The sequence below is a fragment of the Salmo salar genome, chromosome ssa10 (assembly GCF_905237065.1).
Source record: "Salmo salar chromosome ssa10, Ssal_v3.1, whole genome shotgun sequence".
In the NCBI taxonomy this organism is placed as follows: Eukaryota; Metazoa; Chordata; class Actinopteri; order Salmoniformes; family Salmonidae; genus Salmo; species Salmo salar.
The window spans coordinates 70616542-70629008 of record NC_059451.1 but is presented as its reverse complement, the minus strand read 5'-3'; the positions used below and the strand labels follow the sequence as shown (position 1 = coordinate 70629008).

Sequence of the window (12467 nt, the reverse complement as noted above, 5' to 3'; positions counted from 1 at the left end):
GGTGGCTAACCAACCACCCTCCTTTAGTTTTTGTCTTAAGTAACCGTCGATTTTGTAATCATACCAAATGTAACATGCTGTGTCATACTAATTTCAGTGTCCTGAATTTACGTTTACTATGTTACGTCTAGTCTATGAGACCAGGCTGAGCAACCATTGTAAAGATTTGATAACCAGCTCAGGCCTGTGACCCTTTGTGTATCCGGAACAGTCCTTGCTATCTGAGGTCCTTGAGAGATCCCTAACCCATAATAAAATATTTAAGGTATGGGTTAAGGGTAGGCTTAGGTAAGGGATTTCCCAAGGATTCCAGTTAGCACTAATCTTCCTATTTGAAACACACACAAATCACAGAGTTTCTAAACGCAGAAGCTCAGCATACGCTTGCGAAGAAGAACACGCAGACAAGGGTTACGGTTAGATTAGGGTAGGGTGTGAGAAGTTAATAAAATAAGTGAAAAATGATTTCTTAGTTGTTAATTATCTAAAAATCTAAAAGGCACAACCTAAATTCGAGCCAATGTCTTAAGTAGTTGAACATGTTATTAATCCAACCTCGTGGAATTTACAAACCTACACGTTTTAATTTTCGTCAAAAACAACTTTATATGCTAAGAGTGCCGTTGGTTTGACGGTCTGCACATGCGCAGTTTGGCACAAGACGAACGTTAGACGATTACGTGTTTCTGCGCATGAGTTTAGCTAGCCAACGTTGCCATGACATCGTCTACATACGTGATCGGGGATTTCTATTGGAGAAGCTGTTTCTGCGTATCTTCATACTGTACTGTCTTTACCCAATCGGTCAATAGCTAGTACATTGCTTCCTGCTTTGAATTACCCATGATTCCAATGGTCGTGTCGGACGGGCATATAAATAGCCCCTTTCCAGCATCAACACTATAGTCGATGCAGAGGCGTCTACGGCTATTTCTTTTGCGAATTGAAGCCTCATATTATATAGCTAGAACCGCGCCGGAGTTAACTCTAATTCCGTTTTTTTACGGATGGTGCACTTCTCCGTGGAGCTTCTGTTAAATAGTCATTGCTTTGGTTGTCAAAAAGGACATAAAGTTTTCGATTTCCTCGAGGGTATCATGCTGAATACCGAGGAAAGGTAGGCAATGTCTTACACGATTTTGCGAATACATTTCTACAATTATAGATATTTATTTTCCTAATCTTTTTTTTTCATTGATTTGCTAAACTGACCATTGATTATGAATATTTAAATGATTACGAATATTTAAATGCATTAGTTTTCCACCCTTTAACTTTTCAGAATAACACAATAATAACCAGATATTTCATGTTGTGATAATAACACTGAATATTTGGCTGTAATTCCTGTCTGTAGGTTATCAATTACAGCTGATGTATTCATGATTTGCTTTAGGTTTGTGATTAGATTAATTTACAGTAGCATTATGCATGTGAATTTTCGATCCTATTTATGAACACTAATAGAATAGTATCGATGTCACATACTAGGCCCATATAATGTAACATGTCCTAATAGCATTTGTACGCCTACATGCATAACCTAGACCACATATTGTTTGTTATTGGTTATAGGCAATTTTGTATCAATGTATTCAACAATGACCCTATTGCGCACTATGCATTTGCATTTAATTGCTCCAACAATAATTTAATTAGCCTATACTTAATATTTTTTTTATAATGCTTACCCCTAAGTCTACAACAATTGTCCTACGAAGTTGTTTTCATACAGCGTAGAAGATGGATCGAATTACCAAAAACATTTCCGCCTTGTACTTTCTGCGCACGGGACATTTCATTTTGTGCAGTGTCAGTGAATGTAACCTATTTTCTTGATGCCCAAATGTCGCACTAATATCGCATATTTTATTAGAAAGTCAAATCAATAGGGTTAGTATCCCTTTAATATAAATGAGATGTTAATACGGAAAAATATAGATGCACCTCTTATTATTAGGCTATTGTTGCCATAATCTGTCCAGGTGCCATGCCTACCTATGACCTGATATCACCCCCATGCCTAGACCTACTTAGATTTTTTTGCTTTCATCGAAAATCAGCTTTGCGTCAAAGGACAGGGTTGCTTAGCTGTAGTCGAAGCAGCAGAGCAACAGTAGCCTCCTAGACTAGCCTATATAATGACGTGATGCATCCACAATGCTATCATCTTCAGAATCTTCTTCCATGTTCCATCAGGAGAGTCGTTTATAGCCTATCACTCAATCTTGGTAAACACAGTACTGCCTTTTGAAGAATGAGTGTCAATGTCCACAGCAGTATTCCATCATCATATACCACCAGCCTGTCTCATAAAAGTATGCATTACATGATATGCAGAAGCTAAGAATATCAAAATAGCCTACATTGAATATTACATTGACAACATAGTATGTGCGTGTACTATGCATGCATGTGCATTTATGTTTTACATGTGTGGTGGCAAGCGCAGGGTCCATTCACTAGCGTGCTAGCTTATGTCCCTGTCAGCAGAAGGCATCAGCTGCCCTACATCACACAGACACACACTATTACACAACCAGCCGAGCCCCCAATGGGCTTGGACTAGATTATATTAGCTTGTGGCTAAAGCACCAGTGGAAACCTGTGTGGGATGCTATGGATCTGTTTAACAGTACGATTTTCTTTCTAGTCTAATGCGACTAATTTCTATGGATGATAGGGGAACACTTTGAATAGATCAGATGAGGCTATGACATGCTGTACAGTACACTGATCTCCTCAAGGGATCACCTTGTGATGCGCTGTTCTGTCCTAAAATGGCATCCTGAATGCAACTTGATACAGTACTGTAGGTTAAGACAAACTTCATATAAACATGTTTGTAAGTAGTAGGTTCTGGCTGTCAGGTGACATTTACTGTGGTCATGATACTCTTGACCTAAGCCAAGTCAAGAGTGGAAAGGGGATCGGGACAGGGTACACATGGTGGTCTCCAATGAGCACACGCAGCTCGAATTACCAGAACTTCTCAGTTTGGTATCCTGGGTTTTTTAGAAACGAGAACCTACATTCACACTTATACTGTACAGCTCTAAATCTTACCCATCAAGCTCATGGGAACTTTTGGTTTGCTATGTAGGCAAGGATTTATTTATCCAGTAGGTCAATGGTTAATAGTATGGTTAATAGTATATTGTTGACTAACTTAAATTGTATAAAACTAGTCATAAAATATTTGGAGCAGCTCAGGTTTGACCCATAGATTAACTGGCTAGTAAGAGGTGGTTTGGCCACCAACTCTCGGAGCTAGTCTGTTAGCGCTTTCCTGGAAGACTTGCGAGGAATAGTATCCTGTTTTGGAGCCTTGTGTTCCTTGGACTTGTGCCACACAAAACTCTTAACCAGTCACCAGGGCAAACATAGATAATGGCTTTGGATTCAAAGGAATAATTAACTAAAATCAGGCTGCCAAAGGTTGAAACTCAAACAACTGCAGCACCAAGAGAAATGGACTGAAGAAACCAGTTTTATTAATAATTGCAGAACTCATGATATTTGAAATAATCGAAAACACCCTGACCAGACAAAAAGCACTATGGGTTTTGGATTTACCTATCACCTTCAGACCCTATTATTTATCGACCTTCCATACAGTACTCTCTCATTGCACTGCAGTGTACTCTATATTAAACCCTAATGCAGAGTTTGGTATGCTTGCCTGGGTTCCAGTGATTATACAACCACTCTCTCACACTCTCCTAACACAAGTCCTGGGAGAATACATGGTGCATGACGCACTTATATCCTTGTGTCCCAGTGCTGTGCCTGCAACACAGATATGATTAATACCTCACCAGTATGTTAATACAGTACGGTGCAAGCTAGGTCACTGCTGCAAGACTTGAATAATGTTTATACTAGGGTGCAGTGGTTGTTGTTAGTTTTTCAACTTGTGACTGTGGTTATTTAGCCTAGCGCCCTTTGGCACTGGGGGGGGGTCTGAATGTCAGAGGGTGAGAGTGTTGCCTTTCAAAACAAGCTGGCATTCTGTGCAAGGACAGGCGCTTTCCTATATAAGGGAATGGAAAAAGGTGCTGGTTCTCAGCATTTTATTAGCAGTGCCACCATTATTTAACCCTAACTGTAACCTCCTTAGGAAGTTGGCAGAACATTGCGCTTGCAACGGCAGGGTTGTGGGTTTGATTCCCATGGGGGACCAGTACAAAAAAGTAAAAACAAAACCTGCACTAACTACTGTAAGTCACTCTGGATAAGAGTGTCTGGTAAATGTATAAAATGTAACAATGGAATGTGCCCGAGAAAGTGTTAGCACAACTAAGAATGCTGAGCTGGTTCAAAACTTTTTAGGAGCTGTGACCCTCCTGAAACTGTTGGAATGTTCTCGTCATCTCGTGACACATTGAGTAATCATGTGGCTAGTGACAACAAATAAATCAATGCAAGTCACCTACTAGGAGTTTCCAGGATTCGACCAAAGAGCATAATTTTTTGCACTGCTAGATTTTGCGCTGCACATTTGAAATAATATAATCAATAGATTAACTATTACATTTTTTTATTAACTAAATCAACTATAAGAACAGCAACTGGTAGATAATGCTCTCTCAAAGCCTTTCCAAGGTAACTCCTAGAAACCACTTTTGATTGAATTACAAACTGTATGGGGCTATAAACAAACAAAAAACCGCACACCCAGAGGCATCATTTCTGGTGGGCGGAGACTTTAACGAGGGGAGACTTAAAACCGTTCTACCTCACTTCTACCAACACGTCTCCTGTGCCAATAGGGGCGCTAAAACGCTAGACCATTTTTATTCTACCCACAGAAACACATAGAAGGCCCTCCCTCGCCCTCCCTTCAGTAAATCAGACCATGACTATCCTCCTGGTTCCTGCTTACAAACAAAAGCTCAAACAGGAAGTACCAGTGACATGCTCAATACGGACGTGGTCTGATGAAGCAGACGCGAGGTTACAAGACTGTTTTGCTAGTACAAGCCTGGGATATGTTCTGGGATTCATCTGATAGCATTGAGGAGTTTACACATCCGTCACGGACTTCATCAATACATTTACGCACTAGGCTAGAGCTACCGCTTACAAGGAACGGGACACAGATATGGACACATAAAAGGAAACTATGAACTCCGAGACATAAAAAATGAAAAACAACATAGGAAGTGGAATCCTATTTACACCGGCTCCGATGCTCGTTGTATGTGGCAGGGCTTGCAGACAATAAACAGACTAAAATGCGAAACCCACCCGTGAGTGACGAAGAACTTCCAAATGAGCAAAATGCCTTTTATGCTCACTTAGAGGAAAACAACACAGTCTTGTATGAAAGCCCCTGTTGTTCCAGATGACTGTGTGATCTCGCTCTCTGGGGCCGATGTAGGTCAAACTTTTTAACAGGTTAACACTCGTAAGGCAGCCGAGCCAGACGGAATACGAGGGCGCGTTCTCAGAGCATGCACAGACCAGCTGGCAAGTGTCTTCACAGACGTTTTCAATCTCTCCTTGTCCCAGTCTATAATACAAACATGTTTCAGGCTGAACGACATTGTCCCTGTTCCCAAGAACTCAATGGTAACCTGCCTCAATGACTATCATCTGTAATTGAAGTGCTTTGAAAGGCTGGTCATGACACCATCATCCCAGACACCCTGGACCCACTCCAAGTCTCATACCGCCCCAACAAAGCCACAGATGATAAAATTTCAATTGCACTTCATACTTCCCTCTCCCACCTGGACAAGAGGGGAAATAACTATGTGAGAATGCTGTTCATAGACTACAGTTCAACCTTCAACACCATAGTCCCCTCCAAGCTCGTCGCCAAGCTCGGGACCCTGGGACTGAACACCTCCCACTGCAACTGGATCCTGGACTTCCTGATGGGCCGGTCACAGGTGGTGAGGGTAGGCAACAACACCACTGCCACGCTGATCCTCAACAGAGGCCCCTCAGGTGTGTGTGCTTAGTCCCGTCCTGTACTTGTTCACCCACAATTGCGTGGCCACGCACAACTCCAACACCATCCTCAATTTTGCTGTCATTTTTTGTCGCCACAGAGGTGGTAGGCCTGATCACCGACAGCAATGAGACAGCCTACAGGGAGGAGGTCAGAGACTTGGCAGAGTGGTGCCAGGACAACAGCCTCTTCCTCAACATCAGTAAGACCAAGGAGCTGATCGTGGATTACAGGAGAAAGAGGGGAGAGCACGCCACCATCCACATCGACAGGGCTGTAGTGTAGCGGGTCAAGCGCTTCAAGTTCCTTGGCGTCCATATCACTAAGGGCTTAACATGGTCCACACACACCCAAACAGTCGTGAAGAGGACACGAGAAGATGCTCTCAGGAGGCTGAAAAGATTTGTCATGGGCCCTTGAATCCTCAAAGTTCTACAGCTGCACCATAGATAGCATCTTGACTGGCTGCATCACCACCTGGTATGGTAAATGCACCGCCCTCGACCGTAAAGCACTACAGAGGGTGTTTAACTCTGCATCATTGGGAAGGGCTCGTAAGCAAGCATTTCACCGTAAAGTCTACACCCATTGTATTCGGCGCATGTGACAAATAATAATTTATTTGAAAAGCCTCTGAACTTACGTGGCTAACCACCAGTCCACACTGGCTGCGGGCGAGACATACAGACACTCCCCAGAGTGAATGTGACCCCATGCCAGGGTTTCAGTTAGCCAGTAATAGCCGGCTTTTGGCCGATATCTTTTTTTTTTTTTTTAAAGCCGATGAATAAAATTCACAACGGCCAATTGTCCGGGAAAAGGACAAAAAACCCATTGCGAATTTTTTTTTTTTTGCCTATTAATCAATGGAAATACCAGTCGATGGAAATACATTATGTGGTTAATTTGCATACTTCTGTGGAATTAAATTGGCAGCAGAACATCTGCTACTTCAGCTCCTCAAACAGCTCTTTCATTGCTGCTGGAGTGAAACGTGCTTTTATAAACCCAATCATTGCGCAACAATTCTAAATCGCGTTGCATCTTTAGATCTGCCCTCTTTCTAAATTTCGAATGGGTATTTTCATCTTGGTCACATGGAACCGCTCCCATGTGCGGTGTACTTTTGACAACAGTGTTTTTATGCTAATTGCATCATGGAATGAACATTTTCGCGTAGCCTACTGCCTTGTGCGCATTGCTGCGCTTACAATGTGAAGAAATAATAGTTTATCAACATTTAAAGCTAAACATTCTAATCTGTTGCATCTGCCTCATTGCCTTTTAAAGTTGTTTTATGTAGCCCAGGCCTACTGGTTGTATGAATTTCGAATCTATCGTCCCACAGTCTGTTAGGAATAGGCTATTTCTTTATCTACAGGGTGACCAATAGAATAGGTCAACTTTTCTACTTTGGGGTATAGTAGATTGACATAGGCTAGTGATTTTGCTGTTTGTTACTTGTCTTGTTGGCTGAGGAAAAGTAAATGTGGACAGTTATGCCTCATTTACATCGTAACGGGTTTCATTATGCCATACGTCATCTTCATGCAATCTTGTTCAGCTACTGGAGGGAGAGTTTAAGGACGTTTTCACAATGCAAGATAAGATGGAGAGCCTAGTGTCTTGTCAGGGATCGAATTTATTTTGTGAGATTGTCAAATAGGACCTTTTTATTCAAGACAGGTGGAAACATATTGTTTCAGTTGATAATAAAACATGTTTTGTTTACTTTTTCCTGAACTTGTTTCTATAACTTTATAGCAAGTCAAGCTAGCTTACAGAGCAGCTAGCTAGCTAAGATCTAGGCTATACTGTAGCTAGCGACCTCCACCTAATAATTCTTTTAAAAAACTAACGCCATTACCATCACAAACTAAAACGGGAGGCAACAGTCATGAAGTATAATTGGCATAACAGTAAATATGTATTATTTAACATACTATTAATATAGTACTCACATACAGGAAGGAATGTGTAATTGTTTACAAGTTGCTAGCTATCCCATAAATCCATCGTCCAAAACCACATTTTCATCTTCTTCAGTGGTTTGGCAACTTCCTGTTCTTCGACGGACTGATGAACTGAGCCTTCAACCGTAAGGGGGCGTTGTGATTCCACTCCGTTGTGCACGGTCCCCATTCAAATGAATTACCTCTGTGGCAATGTAGTGGACTACTTATGGTTAATGTGAATGGGGCATTATTCTAAAATCTTCAAAGTACACATCGGAATTCGGTAAGAAGGACCCATGTTGTTGCGTCCTCGACTTGCATGGTCTGTTAAGATGAACTACCATAATCTAAATGTGATTTGTCATTCTGAGCACTGTGGTTGGATGCCCTAATCGGGTTATGCACCCAATGCGTATGGGTCCGGTTAATTTCTGGTAAATTAAAATGCTGCCTGTCAAATGTGTGGCGGCACGTTTTCTTAATGGTAATACTGGCCCATGCAATGTTTTTGTAAGCCCCCTCGGGAGCATCGGGCTATTTTTACTACTGGCCTGAAACTAGGCCCCGTAACTCCAAACGACCAAGATGTGTGTTCCTGGGCCCCGACGAGGCTATTTGCAGAGGTGTTTACAGATCATGCCGTTGTGGTGGAAAGGCATGCATCACAAACAAGCCAGATCCTTTCTCTTCACATCACAGTAGTTCCTCTGCTGCCTCTCAAGTCAAACCACAGTGTAGTGTGACTTTTTTTGATTTAAGTGCTGATAATTTCATAGCTTTGAAAATAAATTCCCATATTGCAACAATGGGTAGCATAGACAACCCCCTTCCTGAAGAGCTACAGTGTGTGCGCACATTTGTTCCATAACAATATTTTCAGGACCGGAGACCAGAGTTGGCCACCCCTGACATTTTGATTATTTACCTTGTTTATGGTTTAGGCTGGGTTAGTATTATTTATTACTAGTCGAAGGGCCCTGAGGCCAAAGAGTTGTTTACACAGACTTGTTTACTTGTCTGCCCCAGAGAAAGTTAAAACCAGCCATGCCTCTTCAGCCTGCCTTAAAGCTCAAGGTGAAGGCCACTGATTTTGTACATTCAGTACTACCTGCGTCTGATAAGAGGCTTGGCGGCTGCTTTAGTCTTATGGGATGTTTACGAGACGTCTTATGAGAGCAGACAATGACAAGTACTGGCCACAGCACAGCATGTCATGGTATAATGCACTATTCTTCCGGCCCTGATTAGACATGACTCGGGGAAAATAGGGCAAGCTGTTCCAGCCAAGGACTGCAGTGAGGTGAACCATGAATAACACAGAGGGGGCGGGCATTGACAGAGGCAGAGCTAACACTTAACTTCAGCAGGTTGTTATTGTAAAAGTCAATTTGTTCTCTATGACATCGCCTGCCTCAATGAAGGTTGAGGTTGCCGAGTTTAGAAGCAGTGCAGATGGCACACTGCGACTTCTCAAAACCTAACTATATTACTTTGCCTTTGGCATAGGCAGGAGCAAAGAGGTGTTGTTACTGAGGTGCTGTTATTTGGTGGTATTTGTGGAACAGCACTTGATTAAAACTAATGTAGGACTGTCATAGTGCCAGTGACGCAACAAGCTGGCAAATTGAACACAACCAAAGAAAGACATCAATCTAATGCAAACTGGGCACTTTTATTACTTGGGCACTTGGTTCCCATTAGCCATCCACTTCCATTAAGTGTATTAAAATCATAAATGTCCAAGTAGAGTAGCAACGGGAGGTATGTGGGTTGAGTAGTGTCCCGGTGACTTTATGACATGGCAGTGCACCACTTAGTGTTATTGTAACGGTGGCTGCATCCCAAATGGCACCTTATTCCCTGTATAGTATGCTACTTTTGACCAGGATCCATAGGGCTCTGGTCAAAACTAGTGCACTATGTAGGGAATAGGGTGCAATTTGAGACAGAACTGGTACCTCTAGGAAAGAAGATTAAATACCCTGGGCCCTTTTAACTACTTATTGATCCTGGTCCTATGTTGAAACACTGGTTTTACGGAAATAGTATCTCCGCCAACATTTTATCAAGTTAATAGCTGCCAACAGACACAAGGCTGGTGAATGAGACTAGGCAAATCATATATATCCCAAACCTTGCCCCAAATCTCCAAAAACCGACAAATCTAAACCTGAACCTGAATGGTCAATCAGTCAAGTGCTCCTGCTTTTCATGTCTCTTTCATGAATCCTGTGGCATGGTCATTCATCTCTCTCTCTCTCTCTCTCTCTCTCTCTCTCTCTCTCTCTCTCTCTTTTCCTTCCATCCCCTCTCTACAGTTCTTTGTTAGTGGGCTCCAGGTTCCACTGCTCCAGGCACCAGGCTCCGGGGCCTCTGTGGTGCTCCTGATGCCCCTCACCCACACTTGAAGATCCCGGGTGGGCGAGGGACTGGCAGGGATCACTCTCTCGGCCTGTTACTACACAAGGTGAGAACCCCAGAGGCAACTTCATTGCAGTCACTGATCAACAAATCACATCAACCCGTAAATACTCCTTAAGTGATCATGATAAACGAGTCTGAGCCTCGCCTTGCTCAAATGGATCCCTTGAAAAGCTGAATATCATTGAATGGTTTATGCTCTTTATGCTGAGACAACACAGGAATCCTACATGCACTTCCTATTTTGCCCTGATCACCCCATGTCAGCATTTCTAATGTACACAGTGTACTGTCAAAGTAATAACCTGATAACAAGGTGTCTTATGTACAATTATGGTACATGAAAATGCTGCTGATCTATAGCTCTGGCTGACAATATTGAAACCATATATGGTTTGAACAGAGGCAGTCAAAATAACTGAGATAGTTTATCAACCATAGACTCTATACATGGTGATCTAGAAAGTGTGCATTGTCCAAGAGCTAATATCATAATATCAAGTCAAATCAAATGTTATTTGTCACATACGCCAAATACAAAAGGTGTAGACATTTAGTGAAATATTCCCAACAATGCAGAGTAAAAAGTACAATAAAAAAAATAGTAACACAATAAAATAACAATAATGAGACTATATACAAGGACTACTGGTACAGAGTCAATGTGTAAGTAATTGAGGTAATACAGTGCATTCGGAAAGTATTCAGACCCCTTGACTTTTTCCACATTTTGTTAGGTTACAGCCTTATTCTAAAATCAATCTACACACAATACTCCATAATGACAAAGCAAAAACTGTTCTTCTGAAAAATGTAAATATTACATTTGCATAAGTATTCAGACCCTTTACTCAGTAATTTGTTGAAGCGCCTTTGGCAGCGATTACAGCCTCAAGTCTTCTTGGCTATGATGCTACAAGCTTGGCAGACCTGTATTTGGAGAGTTTCTACCATTCTTCTCTGCAGATCCTCTCAAGCTCGGTCAGGTTGGATGGGAGCGTCGCTGCACAGCTATTTTCAGGTCTCTTCAGAGATGTTAGATCGGGTTCAAGTCTGGGCTCTAATAATTGTCCCGAAGCTACTCCTGTGTTGTCTTGTCTGTGTGCTTAGGGTTGTTATCCTGTTAGTAGGTGAACCTTCACCCCAGTCTGAGGTCTTGAGCGCTCTGGGCCAGGTTTTCATCAAGGATATCTCTGTACTTTGCTCCGTTCATCTTTCCCTCGATCCAGACTAGTCTCCCAGTCCCTGCCGCTGAAAAACATTGTGACAGCATGATGCTGCCACCATCATGCTTCACTGTAGCGATGGTGCCAGGTTTCCTCCAGATGTGACGCTTGGCATTCAGGCCAAAGAGTTCAATCTTGGTTTCATCAGACCAGAGAATCTTGTTTCTCATGGTCTGAGAGTGTAAGCGGGCTGTCATGTGCCTTTTACTGAGGAATGGCTTCCGTCTGGCCATTCTACCATAAAGGCCTGATTGGTGGAGTGCTGCAAAGATGGTTGTCCTTCTGGAAGGTTCTCCCATCTCCACAGAGGAACTCTAGAGCTTTGTCAGTGTGTCCATTGGGTTCTTGGTCACATCCCTGACCAAGGCCCTTCTCCCCCAATTGCTCAGTTTGGCCGGGTGGACAGCTCTAAGAAGAGTCTTGGTGGTTCCAAACATCTTCCATTTAAGAATGATGGAGGCCACTGTGTTCTTGGGGACCTTCAATGCTGCAGAAATGTTTTGATACCCTTCCCCAGATCTGTGCCTCTACACAGTCCTGTCTTGGAGCTCTACGGACATGCACTGTCAACTGTGGGGCCTTATATAGACAGGTGTGTGCTTTTACAAATCATGTCTAATCGATTTAATTTACCACAGATGGACTCCTCTCAAGTTGTAGAAACATCTCAAAGATTATCAATGGAAACAGGATGCACCTGAGCTCAATTTTGAGTTTCATAACAAAGGCTCTGAATACTTATGTAAATAAGGTATTTCTGTCTTTTTATAAATGTGCTAAAATTTCAAAAAACCGTTTTCACTTTGCCATTATGGGGTATTGTGTGTAGATTGATGAGGAAAATGTTTTATTGTATCCATTTTAGAATAAGGCTGTAAGGTAACAAAATGTGGAAAAAGTCAAGCG

The 12467-nt window shown here is 42.2% G+C and overlaps 1 protein-coding gene across 1 annotated transcript in view; it reads left to right on the top strand.

The window, feature by feature from the left end:
* The first annotated feature begins 891 nt into the window (after positions 1 to 891).
* oaz2a (ornithine decarboxylase antizyme 2a) overlaps positions 892 to 12467 on the top strand; it is a 29287-nt gene continuing 17711 nt past the window's right edge. Inside the window, 3 exon segments of the mRNA XM_014124041.2 lie at positions 892 to 1117; positions 10233 to 10299; positions 10301 to 10381. Coding sequence (XP_013979516.1) covers positions 1008 to 1117; positions 10233 to 10299; positions 10301 to 10381 — 258 coding nt within the window. The 5' untranslated portion in view covers positions 892 to 1007.